Source organism: Centropristis striata, chromosome 23 (genome assembly GCF_030273125.1).
Source record: "Centropristis striata isolate RG_2023a ecotype Rhode Island chromosome 23, C.striata_1.0, whole genome shotgun sequence".
Taxonomy (NCBI): Eukaryota; Metazoa; Chordata; class Actinopteri; order Perciformes; family Serranidae; genus Centropristis; species Centropristis striata.
In genome coordinates, this window is record NC_081539.1 from 30319128 (window position 1) to 30337988 (window position 18861).

General features: G+C 35.7%; 1 protein-coding gene across 1 annotated transcript; it reads right to left on the bottom strand.

Moving 5' to 3' along the window:
- Positions 1-3877: 3877 nt before the first annotated feature.
- LOC131962476 (crystallin J1B-like) lies at positions 3878-18485 on the bottom strand. The gene is made up of 10 exons (XM_059327489.1): positions 18461-18485; positions 17266-17332; positions 15383-15562; positions 12349-12447; positions 11263-11355; positions 10809-10965; positions 9474-9589; positions 8084-8161; positions 6542-6681; positions 3878-4321 (listed from the first exon to the last, which is right to left on the bottom strand). Exons 2-10 carry the CDS (start codon positions 17330-17332, stop codon positions 4220-4222), a joined length of 1032 nt encoding a protein of 343 aa, XP_059183472.1. The 5' UTR covers positions 18461-18485; the 3' UTR covers positions 3878-4219.
- Positions 18486-18861: the final 376 nt, after the last annotated feature.

Below are 18861 nucleotides of genomic sequence, written 5' to 3' on the forward strand. Positions count from 1 at the left end.
CTCATCTGTCCTCATAAGTTATGCATTTTCTTATTAACTGCAGCCATGGCTGCACTCCAAACTTTGCAATTCTAATGAAAGTAAAGGACAAATTAGTGTGCACTGCAAGTGAGGCGATTAGAGGGGACAGGGGAGATTATTTGGATCCTCCTCATTAGAGCAGCTATTCTCAACCTTGGGGTGTTCATGTGTTGATGTGTTTAAGTCTTTTTGGTCATTTAATGTCTTTTTTTGGTGATTTTGTGTCTTTTTTTTTAAATTTTGTGTCTTTTCTGGTAATTTTGTGTCTTTTTTATCATTTTGTGGTCAATTTGTGTCTTTTTTTGGTAATTTTGTGTCTTTTTTTGGTCATTTTGTGTCCTTTTTTGTCATTTTGTGTCTTTTTTTGGTCATTTTGTGTCTTTTTTTTAAAGAAAATTTGTGTCTTTTTGGTTGTTTTGTTTCTTCTTTGGGTCATTTTGTGTCTTTTTTGGTCAATTTGTGTATTTTTGTGGTCAATTTGAGTCGTTTTTTGCCTAATTTTATGTATTTTTGGGGTCATTTTGTGTCTTTTTTTGATCTGAACTGTGCACGTGAGATTGTGTTCAGTGAGCGGGGGTCACAGACAACATGCATGTTAAATTGGGGGTCGCGACTCAAAAAGGTTGAGAACTACTGCATTAGAGTATAGTCTGTATGGAGAGTTAGTCTGTTTCATACTTGTGATGCAGGTTCAGTGCATGAATGACTTGTCATTTGCAATAATACTTCTACAATTTAATATCTTTTGCAACCTTCTCCTCTTTCTTAGAAAATGTCTTGAGGAAGCGGACTTTGGCAGATTTTGGAAAAACAAAAACACTCTTCAGGTCTGGATGTAATTATGCCAGATAGAGCTCGCTACCTGCTGTGTGGGAGGAAGTCAGAGAGAGAGAGAAATCAAATGACTTCCCCTCTGTCGGCTACCAGCGCAGCGTCAGCTACAACCTTAACCCATAAGAATCTCCCATTAACCCATAAGAATCTCCCATTAACCCTAGAATCTCCCATTAACCCTAGAATCTCCCATATTCAGCTTTATGCTTCACCTTCACTCATTAAGTCCCTTAGCAAGACTGTTTGACTGTGACAAGAAGTGACTTCTCCAAAATATGGCTGTGACTGGAAACAGAAATGTGAAAAAGTAGCTATTTTTCACAAAAAGTGTGTTTTTTTGTTACAAGGCTAAGTTTAAACCCATTTAACAATTCTAATCCGTTAATGTCCTGTACTGCATTTAACCTGTTTTGACCATATTTCCTGAACAAATTAACCCTCTATGGTACGCATTATGATGCCAGTTGGGAAAAAAAAAGTTTGGAGTGTTTTTTGTCTGAAAATAGACTAAATTAACATATTCTGAAGAAAGTTTTTGGGGTTTGTTGCCCGTAGGCAACATTGTACCATAACGGTGCACAAGTGAAAAAGAAAGTTTTTAAAATTAATTTTAACATAATTTATTTAATAAACATGTGTAAAAGAGTCAGTAGCTTCAACAGGGTACAATACAAAACATTTTAAATTTAAAAAACATTATAAAAGGAACTTTTTTACCCGTTTCTTGTCTGTACCATTGAGCCAACGACCCATTGAAATGAATGTCTTGAACAGTCTAAGTGTATGAAACTATCAAAAAAGAAGGTTTACTCACCTATCAGTAGGATTATATTTTTTCCAGATGGAAAAGGGCCAGGAAATGACGTTTGAGTGTTTTTTTGTGGCGCAAAATGACAAAGCTGTTTCCTTTGGAAAAGTCTGCAAAATAGGTTTTCAATATGGCCTCCTGGAGGTCATGTGACAAATTAAAGCATTGCTATTGGTTCCCTATACTCTTCCCTCTTTTTTAAAGTATCGCATCACTCAAAAACATGCATTGTAGAAATTTGACAGGCCAAAAAAGGGTATGCTGCCTGAGGGCAACACCGTACCATAGAGGGTTAATATAAAACAACAAAAGTAACAAAAGTATCGCTGTGATGTATATGTCAGAAAAAGGCAAACGTTTCTGTTAGCAGAAAATGTGTGTCTAATTAATTTATTTTAAAATAAGAAATATCATAAACGCCCAATGAATCGTATATGTCACATCACAGATCTTTGACATTTAGGGGTAGAATTTTTTTTTTTTAAATATCAGAAATGGGTTCTACCACTTGGTCTGTGGTATATCCCCCATAATGTTCCTTTAAGGAGAAATATGTCTGGGTTCTTATGGGTTAAACAACAGACAGCCCCAAGCTTTTGTTTCCATGTTGAGTTTGGGCTCCACAACTAAAGCTGCTGTGGGTGTTTCCCATCACACACATGCAGTCGTTTCTTCCTCCATGCCAAGATGTCATGTAATACCAGTTTATGTAGAGCATACACTACCGGTCAAAAGTTTTAGAACAGCCCAATTTTTCCAGTTTTTTATTGAAATTCAAGCAGTTCAAGTCAAATGAACAGCTTGAAAGGGTCCAAAGGTAAGTGGTGAACTGCCAGAGGTAAATAAAAAAAGGTAAGGTTAACCAAAACTGGAAAATAATGTACATTTCAGAATTATACAAGTAGGCCTTTTTCAGGGAACAAGAAATGGGTTAACAACTTAACTCTATGGAGTCTTGGGCTATTTTGTCCATTTTTGAATTCTTTTCATGTCTTTGTAAGTCATTTTGTGTCTTTTTTTTGGGTCATTTTGTGTCTTTTTTAGTCATTTTGTGTCTTTTGGTGTCTTTTTTGTCATTTTGTGTCTTTTTTTGGTCATCTTGTGTCTTTTTTTAGTCCTTTAGTCCAACATAAAATGTGATTTTGAATCTTTTTTTTACTTTCAAAACACTATCATGCTCAATAAAGATTTTTTTGCAAATGTGCATTCATTTCAGAGTACACTGAGACATTAAACTGCATCATTTTCAATTAAATTCTGTAAAAGTTGGTGTGTTCTAAAACTTTTGACCAGTAGTGTATTGATTTACAATGGTAACCTTTGAAATGTTGCAGGTTGCCTATTTATCATTTTGAACAGCAAATGCACTCCAACAGTAGCCTACACACTGCATTTTTTTTTAAACCACACTATGTCAAAGATATTAAGGCTCTGGCTTTGCTTTATGCTTGGCTAACTTTCAGAATTGTTGGGGCGGGTGCTTTAAACACGTTAATATGGAAGTCAGCACTTTCAGGAAGGCAGAACAGCTCCTTGGAGGGAGGAATCGGTTGCAGTCTGGTTGTTCCAGTAGTAAATCTGTGTGTATCTGCTCTTTCACTTCACAATAATAGAAAGCAACTTAACTTCAGAAAAATTACTTTCTCATCAAGGAAAAGCATGTGTCCTGAGATTAGGAAACCCCAGCAGTGCACTTCGCAGCAAAGCACCAATGGAACAATACAGACATACTGTATGTGTTAATGACATAAAGATTCTTTATTTGAGACTGTTTCTGCAGCTGCAAATGTATTTCATGTCCTCTACAACAGTAGTTCTCCACCTTTTTGAGTCGCGACCCCCAATTTAACATGCATGTTGTCCGCGACCCCCGCTCACTGAACACAGTCTCACACACACAGTTCAGATCACCCAAAAAAGAAACAAAATGACCAAAAAAAGGAAACAATATGACCAAAAAATACACAAATTGACCACAAAATGATCAAAAAAGACACAAAATGACTAAAAAAGACACAAAATGACCAGAAAAGACACAAAATTACCAAAAAAGACACACAATTACCAAAAAAGACAGAAAATTACCCAAAAAAATAAACAAAATGACCAAAAAAAGACACAAATTGACCATAAAATTATCAAAAAAAGACACAAAATGACTAAAAAAGACACAAAATGAAACCAAAAAGACTAAAACACACACATGACACACATGTGGAGACAGAGCTGACTTCCTAAATGATTTGGCGACCCCCAAAAATCATCTCGCGACCCCAATTGGGGTCCCGACCCCAAGGTTGAGAACAGCTGTTCTACGAAACATAAATACCCTGCACAGACTTTCACTTGCTTACATGATGCGGCTTTGACAGAGCAAATGGCTTCAAGGTTCATTCAGTACAAGACTTTAGAATAAAACTGTCATGGATTGTCGTGTCAAAGTACATCTGCAACTTTTCTGAAATAGCTTTTATAATCACACTTCATAAATACTTCATATATGATGATTTTGTATGTTTGTATTATGTATTTGGGGTAAAAATCAAAGTTAAACTTCTATTGTTTGATTCTCTGGACCACTTTTTGGGCTAGCTCCAGCAGCAGAGGGTATCTGAGCGTCCTCTTCCTCCAGGACTCTGGGATTCCCTGGACACCGGTCTGAAAACACATCAGAATAACAGCTGAAAGCATCACAAAGCTTTTAGGATATCTAAGCTCATTGTCAAACTCATCAAAGATGATTCAGTTCCACAGAAAGACAACAACAATGTGTTAAATTATATATGTGAACTATGAAGAAAAAATGTCTTGCAAGGTTATAATAGTTTTGGATTTTTCATTAGTTTTAGTTTTAATTTCGTTGTGAATTTTTGTTTTCAAATTCAGTTAGTTTTAGAGTGAGTTTTCTAGTTTTAGTTTAGTTTTTATTTTTGGAAAATGCTTAGTTTTAGTTTAGTTTTTATTAGTTTTAGTTTTTTTGTAATGGGCTATGTGTTGGGTGCCAGATTCAAAGTGGTCATAATAAATTTTGCCTTTATTTCCTTTGGTTTATCATCTCAGCCCCAATAAGGTTATTAACTGTTTTTTGAATTTTGGTGGGAGTGTAAACATCCCAGTCTCAGTAAACATATTCACCATGTGTTGCATGTTCAAATAGAAACACTGAATTATGAATGAAAAAAGTTGACAAAAACTAAAACTAAGGACATTTTCACTATAATTTTAGTTAGTTTTAGTTAGTTTTGTAACCACGCAATACAGTTTCAGTTAGTTATCGTTTTTTTAAAAACTGTAGTTTTTATTTTTATTTCAGTTAACGAAAATGTTTTTTCAATTCTAGTTTTCGTTATTTCGTTAGTTTTCGTTAACTATAATAACCTTGATGTCTTGTCGGCCTGCTTCTGACTAATATATTGTAATTGTTGATTGATTTTTTTGACAAGGCTAATGCGGTTAGCTTAGCATAATTATTGCGCTGTTCCACATGGCACATGTTTCACATGCATCAGCCAGACCGTCCCCACCAGACACAACATCTGTAATGGTTTTCTGTGCAAGCAGTTTATTGTGACCCATATTTATGTTAATTGTTACACAACAACTTCAAGTAGCAACCTATTATATGGGATGTTGAAGCGCCAAAAATTGCAATTCCCCGACTGGCCACTTGAGGCTGGCCCCAAAAGGGAGTCAGTCCCCATAGATTGTCATGTTAAAATTACCAACTTTACAGCAGATTTAAGGGCGTTTTAACCAGGTGGCAGTCTCCGTGTCTGAGCATGGAGGCCACCAGGAAGTGCCTTAAGCCTGCAATTCACCGAAAATTCCAGTAGGGGGTGCTAAGTTTGGCTGCAAAAGAAATCTGCCCATTCATTTCAGTGCTAAATTTGAAAACTTCTCACTTGATTTATTACCTCAGAAATATTTTTCAGGGATAACACTATGGTCTCAATCACTAGTAAAAAATCTTCTTCAAGACAATTTGATGTCAATAGTTCTAATAATGGCCCCATTTAGAAGAAAATAGAAGATAAAGAATCGTATGATTTGGGGCGGGGCTACCTTTGATTGACAGGTCACTGACAAGGCGAGCCGTCACCAGGAGAGAAGCAGAGCAATGCGTATCCACGGCAACGTGTCAATAAAGTTAAAAACGTTATATAGATAGAAAAGAGGAAGTTTACCGATTTGGTCTCATAACTTTGACCCTTTCACTGTATTTTCACTTAATGACAGTTTATTTGAACGTTTTGTTCAGTAAAAATGTCTTGTTCAGTGTTTGGTTGGACTAACAGACACTCCAAGGAGTCGCTGCTCAGTTTTCTGAGGTAAGAAAGATACATTTTGTTTTTGTTTCTTTGCTAGCCAAAACTAACATCCCAGTTAATGCTCCAGTTAATGCTAACAGTAATTAGCAGCAGCTTCTCTCAGTCAGGTTGAGGTGTAGAGAGGCTGTAGTCAGTGATCAGATCCCTCTCCTCCTCCACAGTCCAGATATGGTCTGCTCCACGTATCGGAAACAAGATGGCGACGCAAGATGGAGACGAGTAAAACTAACCCTAACCAAATAAGTACAATTCATAATGTTAAGCACATGTTTAAAACTGCAAATGTTTCACGTTAAATAGAGGAGTCATTTGCATATAACCTAATCTTTTTTTGAGCATGTGCTGATTTCGGTGAGTACATTTAATAACAAAACAAAATCGAAATATTCCTCAAATCAGTGTAAATAAATACAAGCTAGTGTAAAAATCTTTTTAAAAAACACATTTCTGATAACAACTCCCATTCCTACTGATTTCCACCAATAAAAAATTTAAACTGCATCAGACTAATAACTGTTTAATATGCCTGGGAACCACATTCTTACAGTACCTGGGCCCCAAAACAGGCTCCAATGAAGGAGGACCGGCTGGCGGTGCATCCCCCGCAGCGCATGGTGTCTCTGACGGCTTCATCCAGCTGTTTCAGCCTCAGGACGCCATGAAGCGCTCCCTGGAACGCACCAGGCAGAGCTAGACACAGAGCCAGAGCATCAGCAGCAGAACGAGACACGGTAAATAATACAGGAACAGATCAGCTATCAAACAGAGACTTTTTAAATCTTCTTGTATTGCCACCAAATGACTCATGTTATTCACTGTGCATGATCTGATTTCTGAGTTCTGCTGTATTATTAGAAGAAAGCCTTTGAACAGACCTGCAGAGCTTCACATGTACATTAAGCATGTGAACCTTCACAACACTCACATGCATACACACACACACACACACACACACACACACACAGATTCATGAACACGTACACTGTAAAAAAAACCTGTTGTTTTTACGGTAAAAACCAGCAGCTGTGGTTGCCAGAAATTTACCATAATAAATACGGTGCAACTTTTTCTAATATTACGGTAAAATGATATTAGCACTGTTGATTTCATGTTTAAGATTGCCATTTTATTCCATATTTTACTGTAAAAAAGAAAAAGTTTTTCAATCAAAAGAAACTCTGTTCTGCCATTCTGACAATTTGACAATTGACAAGAAAATACTAATACTAATTATAATTATAAATGCCGCATAATACAAAGATTTTAACATTAAATATCACAGTATATTTCTGTTAGAGATATGGTGTTTAGTACATTTAAAAGTGAGAAAAAGTATTTTTACAAAAAATAAAATCCAAAAATTATAGTGATGGCTTGTATATATATTACAATATATTTTGTTACAAACAAGGTGCCAGTGTATTTTACAGTGGAGTTATGTATTTAAAAAAAAAACAGTTTTGGCTGATATATATATTTACAGTGTTTCATTGTTACTGAAACTGAATTAACTCATTTATCATTTTACGGTATTTTACTGTCATGGTTTAGCAGTTTTTCACCGTAAAATCTATAGACATTTTTTACAGTGTATGCATACACCACCGCTTATTTTTTCATTATATTATTACCTTTTTTTTTTGTTTTTTTTGTTTTGTGTCATTAGTTTGTGGTTTATTCCTTTTCTTAGAGATCCTCATTTGGGGAATACCAGTTTGCCTTGTATATATGTTTGTCTGTTTACCCTATGTTTTTGTTATTTACTTTGTGAATATATACCTTGAAAAAAAGGGGAGAAAAAAAAAATGCAAGGTACAATATTGTAAAGAAAACGAAATGACTCATTATGTTTGTGAAAGTAAGAAGCCTTGCAATAAAGTATTAAGCATGTGAACCTTTTAGTCCTGTAAAACCTGAGACACTCCACTCAGCGGGAAGGGAAAAATGAAAAGGAAGGAGGAGGGAGACCACTAGTCAGGAGATCAAAGGCTGGACGACCCTTCTAACGGATATACTGACAGGGAGGGACACAAGCCATGCCAAGACCTGATCCAAGTCAACAGACCTGGTCCTGCTGCTACCAGCGGCTTACCTCAGGTGTTTGTGAACACAGCAGGTACGAGCTGTTGGGACGTCTTGCCCAGATTGTCCTTCACCTGGTGGATATGAGCTGCAGCAGAGATACAGGAAGAGAGATGAAAAGTTTTGTTTAGAGTTTAACCCTTTGATGCACAACATGGTCTAAAGTGACCCGGCAGAGTTTTTATGTTCTATATCTTTGCAATAAATTATTTTCATCATTCAGTATTCCAGGTTTTCCTCAATTACTTTGTTTTTGATCATCATACATCCTAATTTTATGTTTCCTTTATTAATTTTTGAATAAAATCCCTTTTTGTGTCACTACTCTTCTAAAAAAATGACCCATATCCATTTTTAGCTAAGAAGCTTGCTAAACTAAATACTTAGCTAACTTCTTGGCTAAGTATTTAGCTAAGTAGCTTGTTAAGCTAACTACTTAGCTAATTTCTTGGCTAAGTATTTAGCTAAGTAGCTTGTTAAGCTAACTACTTAGCTAACTTCTTGGCTCAGTATTTAGCTAAGTAGCTTGTTAAGCTAACTACTTAGCTAACTTCTTGGCTAAGTAATTAGCTTAGCAAGCTACTTAGCCAAGTAGTTAGCTATGTAATAATGCAAAAACATTTTTTTCTTATTATTATCAAAGAAATTATCATTATCTTGAAATAACGTGATAATATCACAAGCGTGTCCAGACGTGTGCATCACTTTTAAGTGTCCTCTGGAAACACTTCTGTTGTGTTGGTCTTTGCAGCACATTTTCTAAATGCTGCGCTTGTGTTGTCAAATTGATGAAGATGTTTTCTCAATTTGCTTGTGTTTTGTGTATTTGCATGTGTTTTCTTATGTTGCAGCGCTGTGAGCTCTCAGAGCCACTGTATTAACCCTATAAAGCCAAGTGTATCATATTTGATACACAAGTTTTTGAGAACTCTACATCATCAGTGTGATCATTTTTTTCCTGAAAAACTTTCTTTTCTTCATGTGTTAAAGAAGGAAAAAAGAGCAACAAATTGTACAAAAATACTAGATGTAGCAAAATAGATATAGGTTCCACTGGTGGATCAGTCATTGCTGCGGGAAAACTTCATATCGTAAGATGTATGATGTTGTGTTATACGGAAAAAAAATATTTTGCATGTTTGAGGAAAATGATAAAAGGAAGTCAAAGTATTAATAGGTTAAAAATATTAGGTTTCATATGTTTTTGTTAGTTCAAGAAAAACAAACCGTGAGCAACAAATTGCACAAAAAGACCTGGTGTATCAAATATGATACAAATTAGAATTCATATATGCCTATTCATATTGGATTTTTATTTATTTATTTATTTGTCAGCAGGTTAATTTAACACTTTTTTCATGGTTCAGGCTTTATAGGGTTAAAGACACATGTAGCCTCACCAATGACAGCCCGGTCCAGATCCTGAGGGTTCTGTCTCTTTGGGTCATTCAACTGAGCCAGAACTGCATCCAGAGCATTGGGATCAGGACCGTTCACAATGAAATGCTCCAAAAACCTTAAAAAGACAGACAAACAAAGGTTAAACCTGCATTAACTCTCTATGGTACACATTATGATGCCAGTTAGGAAAAAATGTTTGGAGGGTTTTTTTGTCTTAATAGACTAAATAAACATAATCAGAAAAAAACATTTCAGAAGTTTTTGGTGTTTGTTGCCCATAGGCAACATTGGCCCATTGAAGTGAAAAAGAGAGTTTTTACAATTCATTTTAACATAATTTCTCTAATAAACGTGTAAAATATTCAGTAGCTTCAACAGGGTATAATACATAACATTTCAAATTTAAAAACATTATAAAAGGAACTTTTTTTAACTGTTTTCTTGTACCATCGAACCAACGACCCATTAAAATGAATGTCTTGAACAGTCTAAGTGTATGAAACTATCAAAAATGATAAACTTCATTCTTGCCTATCAGTAGGAATATAGTTTTTTCCAGATGGAAAAAGGCCAGGAAATGACATTTTGAGTGATTTTTTTGTGGCGCAAAAATGGCAAAGCCGTTTCCTGTGGAAAAGTCTGAAAAATAGGGTTTCAATATGGCCTCCTGGAGGTCAGGTGACAAATTAAAGCGCTGCTATTGGTTCCCTATTCTCTTCCCTCTTTTTTAAAGTATCGCATCACTCAAAATCATGCATTGTAGAAATTTGACAGGCCTTAAATGGGTATGTTGCCTGAGGGCAGCACAGTACCATAGAGCAGCTGTTCTCAACCTTGGGGTCGGGACCCCAATTGGGGTCGCGAGATGATTTCTGGGGGTCGCCAAATCTTTTTGGAAGTCAGCTCTGTCTCCACTGTGTTAAAGTGTTCATGTGTTTTTGGTCACTTAATGTCTTTTTTTGGTCATTTTGTGTCTTTTTTGTGTCTTTTTAGGCCATTTTGTGTCTTTTTTTTTTATCATTTTGTGGTCAATTTGTGTCTTTTTTGGTCAATTCGTTTCCTTTTTTGGTTATTTTCTGTCTTTTCTGGTAATTTTCTGTCTTTTTTGGTCATTTAGTTTCCTTTTTTTTTGTAATTTTGTTTCTTTTTCGGGTGATCTGAACTGTGCATGTGAGATTGTGTTCAGTGAGTGGGGGTTGCAGACAACATGCATGTTAAATTGGGGGTCGCGACTCAAAAAGGTTGAGAACTACTGCCATAGAGGGTTAACTCTCTTCAAAAGAATGTAACTACTGTTAAATGCTACTTGATCCAAAGTTGAACATGTGTCTAACCTTGCTGCAGCCAGTGTCACAGCCACACACATGTCATTGTTCTGGGTCACCCGCATGGCTTCCTCCACTTTCTCCAGCATCTCGGGTCGGCCAGCGTACATGGCGACCAGCGGAGCCAGCTTGGTGACGCCATCCATCTGACAGTCCTTGTCACAGCCTCAAAAACACACAAAAACACACATTACAACCACCAAAAAACATGCAGAGGCCTTCATGTCCTTATGACCTGTGATGTTTACCAGCTAACTTCTTGGCTAAGTATTTAGCTAAGTAGCTTGTTAAGCTAACTACTTAGCTAACTTCTTGGCTAAGTAGTTAGCTTAGCAAGCTACTTAGCCAAGTAGTTAGCTATGTAATAATACAAAACAACAATTACACACAAAAACACACATTACAACCACCAAAAAACATGCAGAGGCCTTCGTGTCCTTATGACATTTATGTTTATGTTTACCAGTTTCTTCTTTGCCAGCATCCACATTTCTGAAGAAAGCTTTTAGGCTCCCGTTTCTCCATGGGCCATCTATGGGGAGGATGGCTTTGGGACCTAATAAATGGAACAAAGAGTTATTGGTAACACTTTACAATAACCATCTAACTTATGTTTATAGATGGTTTATAAACCAATTAATAACCATTTACAAAGTGCTATATACATATTTAATCTTTAAATGTTTTAAACCAATTTCTTAAAGGCATATGAACCATTTCAAAATCATTAACATACTTAATATGGTGTTAAAAATGTTATGAGTGCAACTAAAACCATTAATAAACTATTAGTTTTAATTTAATTTGTTAATGATAAAGTATCTATAAACTTACATGAATATACCATCAATTAGCCATTTATAAATGATGTAGTTAGTTAAACATTAATAAATTATGTATTTACCATTCTAAATGGCTTATATACGGTTTATAAATGATGATTAAACATTAATAAACTGTTTACCATCTGTTTACCATTTATAAATGATGGTTATTGTAAAGTGTTACCGAGTTATTTTATATATATATATATATATATATATATATATATGAAAATAAATAAATATTTTATTTAACAGCTTCATCATTAATTTAATAAGACAGAATCAGAGAAGTATGGCTAAGTGACAAAAAAAGCAAAAGAGGAAAAGAAACATTTCTGTTGATGCAGTTCAAGTTTCTGTAGGTGGAGCTCTTTTCTTTGTCTGTGTCTGTGGTGATGACACAGCTCTTCTTATGTTATTCTCAGACATAATGCCGCCTGCAGTTAACTGTACCCAAAAGCACCCTGGCCTGTTCTGGTGATTTACAGCAGCACTGTATTTATACGATATCCTGGCAGTAAAAAAGCACCACATATCCAAAACTCTGAACACCAACTAAGAAGAGAGAAGTCTGACTGGGAAGGGGGAATTCCCCATCAGCTGGTAGGAAAAACATTATGCATAGTGTTATCAGACAGTAACAGAGGCTCTCACATCCGTTCAGGCCTGTTGAGTTGATGATTGATACATCACAATATTGAATTAAAGCAAAACAGGTACAGTACCTCCCTTCTTCCTGTAAGGATCATTGAGCGGCAGGTCGTACACTGTTCCTGGGCCGAAGAACTTGTAGATGCGCTGGGTCAAGTCTTCAACATTCACATCTGCCAACACATGACATACACTACTGGTCAAAAGTTTTAGAACACCCCAATTTTTCCAGTTTTTTTATTGAAATTCAAGCAGTTCAAGTCAAATGAACAGCTTGAAAGGGTCCAAAGGTAAGTGGTGAACTGCCAGAGGTAAATAAAAAAAGGTAAGCTTAACCAAAACTGGAAAATAATGTACATTTCAGAATTATACAAGTAGGCCTTTTTCAGGGAACAAGAAATGGGTTAACAACTTAACTCTATGGAGTCTTGGGCTATTTTGTCCATTTTTGAATTCTGTTCATGTCTTTGTAAGTCATTTTGTGTCTTTTTTTGGTCATTTTGTGTCTTTTTTTTGTCATTTTGTGTCTTTTGGTGTCTTTTTTTTGTCATTTTGTGTCTTTTTTTGTCATTTTGTGTCTTTTTTTGTCTTTTTTGGTCATTTTGTGTCTTTTTTTAGTCCTTTTGTGTCTTTTGGTGTCTTTTTTTTGTCATTTTGTGTCTTTTTTTTGTCATTTTGTGTCTTTTTTTGGTCATTTTGTGTCTTTTTTTTAGTCATTTTGTGTCTTTTGGTGTCTTTTTTTGTCATTTTGTGTCTTTTTTTAGTCATTTTGTGTCGTTTTTTAGTCCTCTAGTCCAACATAAAATGTGATTTTGAATCTTTTTTTTACTTTCAAAACACTATCATGCTCAATCAAGAATTTTAAATGTTGCAAATGTGCATTAATTTCAGAGTACACTGAGACATTAAACTGCATCATTTTCAATTAAATTCTGGAAAAGTTGGTGTGTTCTAAAACTTTTGACCAGTAGTGTATATCTTTTAAAAACCATTTTGTTAGTTCACAAAGAAACACACTAATGTGACATCATCTCCTTAATACTGTACACAGAAAAAAGCAAGTGATCTTTAAGGTGATGTGTCATCTATGAAAGGAAAAGTTTAGAATTTGGGGAAATACACTTTTTTTAGTCTTTATGCTAAGATTAAATTACAATTTTTGTTGTTGCTTCATATTCAACGTAGATACACTGCACCAGTGGTGGAAAAAGTATTCTGATCCTTTACTTAACCCTTACTACTGCCATACTAGGAATTACTCCACTACAAGTAAAAGTCCTGCATTCAAAACTTACGTAAGTAAAAGTACGGCATCCACCGAACTTAAAGTATCAAAAATAAAAGTACTTGTTACGCAGAATGTCCCCACTCAGGTTATTATACACACAGTCCCTCATAAGTTGAAATAAATGATTTTTTTTTACCTCTTTCTGTCTCTTCCAAAAATCCTTACATGTGTCAGTAAAGACTAAATCTTCTAATTTAAGTCATCTTCAAAATATCTGAGGTGCAACATACGTAACAACAGGATTTATGGGAAATATGGTCTTAACTTTACCAACAGTAACAACCAGTCTTGACAGGGGTAACTCTGATATGCATTTACTGTAAATCAAATATGACTACTGCTATTTTATTGCTGTTGCTGCCTGTTTATATACAGTCTAAGGCAGGGGTGGGCAACTGGAGGCCCGGGGGCCACATACGGCCCGCACCCTCACTTGAAGTGGTCCTCAGTACAACTACATGTGTAACATAGTTAATCAGGTATTAGGATTCCACTTGCCATCTTTAAAAAAGCCCACAGGTATTGAACGCAGCACCCCTGGGGTTTAGTGTCGTGCACCCCGGGGGCAGCTGCATTCAGACCTTGTGGGATAAACGGTAAGGTTACGGGCTAGGAGCTCCGTCTTTTTTCTTTAATATATTAATTTTATTTTATTTTATTTTAGTAGAAACTTAACGTGTCTTTTAATTTTATATCTTTCAGTGGGATGCACTTGTTTTATTTCGTCAGGTATGATTTTTGTATTTCATGTTTGTTGTATTTCATGTTATTGTATTTCAGGCATTCAGACCTTGTGGGATAAACGTGGGATGCACTTGTTTTGTTTCGTCAGAATAAATGGCTGGATGCCAACTCGATGTCCTGGTCGACTTAATAACACAACGCAAAGAGAAAATACTACGCCGCTACACATGCATTTGAGCATGAAATCTTAAAAGTGCGGTGTAAAAATGCACAAAATTACTTCTTGCAATTAATGTTTTTTCTGCTGTTCTTGCACTGAAAAAAAAAAGAAATCACAGTAAGTGGTTATTTTTTATTTGCTTCAAACCTTTTGTATTCCTATTTATACTGTTCTACATGCATTTGAGCATGAAATATGTTAAGTTACTGCACTGTAAACATATTTAAAAGAGCAGTTTCATCATATCTGGTTAAGTGCACGCTCCTATATGTGGCCCTGTGGTAGTGTCGATGAAAAATTGTGGCCCCCTGCAGCATTTAAGTTGCCCGTCCCTGGTCTATGGTTTCAGCAGAGGTGGAAAAAGTATTCAGATCTCTTACTTAAGTAAAAGTACTAATACCACACTGTGAAATTACTCCACTACAAGTAAAAGTCCTGCATTCAAAATGTACTTAAGTGAAAGTACAAAAGTATCAGCATCAAAATGTACTTAAAGTATCAAAAGTAAAAGTAGTTGTTATGCAGAATGGACCCACTTAGATTGTTTTATATATTCCAAATATCATATTATATTATTATTATTGATGCATTTATGTATACAGCGTTTTCATTTTCTCAAGGTAGGGCTCATATTGACTATTTAATATTCTGTTATGAGGTTTATTTAAAAAAGTTGTCTAATCACCTAAATTTATTGTGTTTTTTATGTTAAACCTCGAGTGAAAAGTAACTAAAGCTGTCAGCTAAATGTAGTGGAGTAAAAAGTACAATATTTGCCTCAAAATGTAGTGAAGGAGAAGTATAAAGTGACATAAAATGGAAATACTCAAGTAAAGTACAAGTACCTCAAAATTGTACTTAAGTACAGTACTTGAGTAAAAGTACTTAGTTACTTTCCACCACTGGGTTTCAGTACCTCCACACTGGCTCAGGGACTCCAGCAGGACGTAGGCCTGGTCCCCGTAGCAGCTCTGCTCGCCAGTCGTCCTGCGGTAGAAAGGATTGGCTGACTGAGGGCGGAACTCGGGACAAGGCTCCAGATCAGAGAGAACTTCCTTCAGCCTGTCTGGATTGTAAATCCAGTGCATGGGCTGGGCTGTATGGGTGGGGAACACAAACACACACAAAAGATGGTAAAAAAAAATAGTGGAACATTCAATAGTTCTGTTTTTGACATGACCCAGTGTTATAGAGTCTGTTGACTGTGGTAGGGGATCCTGAATCTAAACAGTCACCAAGTAGGAACTAACATTTGGGATAAGTCCCTTTATTATGCATCATTATAAAGTGATTATGTTACGTGACAGAGGACTGGTTGTGTGTGTGTTTCTGTTTCTGGGTTATTGGTTGGTGCCACACGTATTCATTTCTAAACACTATTTCTACATAAGTCAGTTTGGTTTTTATTTTTATTTTTTAGGAGTTTGTTTTGTTGTATACTAGATTAGTCAGGCCTTGTTTTGTTTTACTAATTTCAATTATTTGGCACCACCACCTTGTCCCATTTCTTCCACCCTCTTGTGAACCAACCTTATTTGCACATTTTAGCTTGAAGCACTGTTAAATAAAACTCATTTAATTTACACCTCACTTTGACTCCTGACTCCTTATTTTTTAAAAGGAAACGTAAAGATTCTGTTTTTGACATGACCCAGTGTATATAAAGTCTGTTGACAACATAGCATGGGAAGGGAAATAGATGTGTGGTACACTGCAAAAAAAAGCCAACTTGTATTTTTTGCCTAAAACAGTGATTTAAGTTGGTAAAACTTGGAAATATAAATTATTGACATTTAGGGCAATAATGTAAGTTAGCACAACAAAGGAAGCCAGTTGTCTGCTCAAAAACAAGTTGGTGAGTTGTTGTTACTTATATCTTTAAGTTGGGGTTCACAACAAGGGACAATAGTTCTGATAACTCTTATTTCTTTGTTGGGAAATGCGGGAAATCTGTGAAATTCGGTCATTAGCGAAAGCTAGCGGCTAACTGATGCTAGCGGCTAACTGATGCTAGCGGCGCTGCTTGTTACAGCTACAAGAGTAGCCATTAGCCTATCAATGCTAACTCAAAATTGTGGTCGCAACATTAGCTGACATTTCATAGCGGCGTTACAATCGTGCCAATTCAGCACATTGCAGAAGTTAGCAGGAGTAAGGATTAAAAGTTATTATAACTTATAATGTAAAATTATAAGTTAGTACAACTTACAGTTGAGTTGACAAAAATCTGAATTCAGAGTTCAGCAAACTCAAGAACAAAACTTAAAATATTTAGTTTAATTGTCCAACTTAAAATTTTATCGAAGTTTGTTGCCTTGAAACTTTGAGTTCACCCAACTTTTCTTTTTTTGCAGTGTAGGGGATCCTGAATCTAAACAAGAGCAGTCACCAAATAGGAACTAACATTTGGGATAAGTCCCTTTATTGTGCATCATTATAAAGAGAATTAAGAATAGCATGTGGAAGTGAAAATATGATCATTTGGGTGGAGCCGTGCAGCCATTGCAGCAGCTTCCATAACATTATTAAGTCAACATGACTGACACAAGCTAAGGAACCGCCCTCATACTTATCAGCATGTACAGATGTTGCTTATGCAAAATGCTACTGACAAGACAAACAATGAATGCAATGAATAAACTATTATGTATCCCATTTGCAATGTGAGAAATAAACAGTAAAAGCTCTACTAAAGCAGCATGGCATGCAGTAGGGGTATGAATTATTGAGATATGGAAAGAAAGCCCTGTTGCTGTAATTAACTCAGTCCCAGCAGCGGTATCACACAATTTATCTTACCTGCTGCATCTGCCACTGCTGCCCCAATAATGGCCCCAACGGCTCTGTCTGCCACAGTCAAGGCCATCTGCTCTCATTACAGACACAAACACAGAATATATACAAGAATTAGTGTGAGCCTTTCATCAGAAATTGAAACATAACCCATAAAAAGATAGCCTGATGTGACTGTCTGTAATTCTAACTAATGAAATAGAGAAACAGCTTACTGTTGTTGTTGTAAATGATCTTACACTGTAAAAAACAAACTGTTGTTTTTACGGTAAAAACGGCAGCTGTGGATGCCAGAATTTTACCGTAATAAATGCGGTGCAACTTTTTGTAACATTGCGGTAAAGCACTGTTGATTTCACGTTCAAGATTGCCCTTTTATTCCATATTTTACCGTAAAAAAAAAAAGTTTTTCCATCAAAATAAACGCTGTTCTGCCATATAATTGACAAAAAAGATTTTTCTATTAAATATTACAGTATTTTTCTGTTAGAGATATGGTGTTTAGTACATTTAACAGTGAGAAAAAGTATTTTTACAAAAAATAAATGCAAAAATGATGGCTTGTGTGTATATATATATATATATATTACAGTATATTTTTGCTATGAACATGGTGCCGGTGTATTTTAAAGTGGAGTAATGTATTTTTTATTTTTTTTTAAATTGTAAAAAATACTGTTTTGGCTGATATTCATACACTGTGTTTCATTGTGACTGAAACTGAATTAACCCATTGATCATTATACGGTCTTTTACTGTCATGGTTTAGCAGTTTTTCACTGTAAAATCTACAGACATTTTTTTACAGTGTATGTAGCCACTAACTAAAATATTTTTTGAGTTTTAATTCAGTGTTTTAATTCCATGGGGAGGTCATATAGTTTATTTTTGGTAAACCAAGCTTGGTTTCCTTCAAGTTTTCTGCCATTTACTTTTAGAGAATAAAGAAGTTACCATGGAAACGTATGCAACACAGCATTTGATTACATAGCATCTGGTGGAAAGATTAGAGATTTATTCATATGAATTCAATGCTTTTATAACCGTAGAGAGAACACACTTGTAATTTGGCTCAGTTATTTTATAACAAGCTAAGTGTTTCCATTGAACACCCCATAAGTCCCTGAAACAAAATGCTGCATCATAATGAAGTGCTATCATGTTTTATGTCAATAATAAATCCACACTTGTTTATCCCTACCTTAGAGCCTCGTCTTCAGATTTAAGAACACCACTTGAATGGTTGCAAAATGTTGTTTTTATGCTAGTTTTTCGAAAAGGGGAGGGACCATCAGCCCAGAGATAAGCATACACCAGTCACAACCCAAGATAATCTGTTATGTATTTCACTGGAGAGAGGCCAAAAAGGTTGTAAGATTAATGTTATAACACTGGACCAGAGTTATGCAAGGCTCAAACTGATCAGTTTATCAATAGTATAGAGCAGCTATTCTCAACCTTGGGGTCGGGACCCCAATTGGGGTCACAAGATGATTTCTGGGGGTCGCCAAATCATTTTGGAAGTCAGCTCTGTCTCCACTGTGTTAAAGTGTTCATGTGTTAATGTGTTTTAGTCTTTTTGGTCATTTTGTGTCTTTTTTT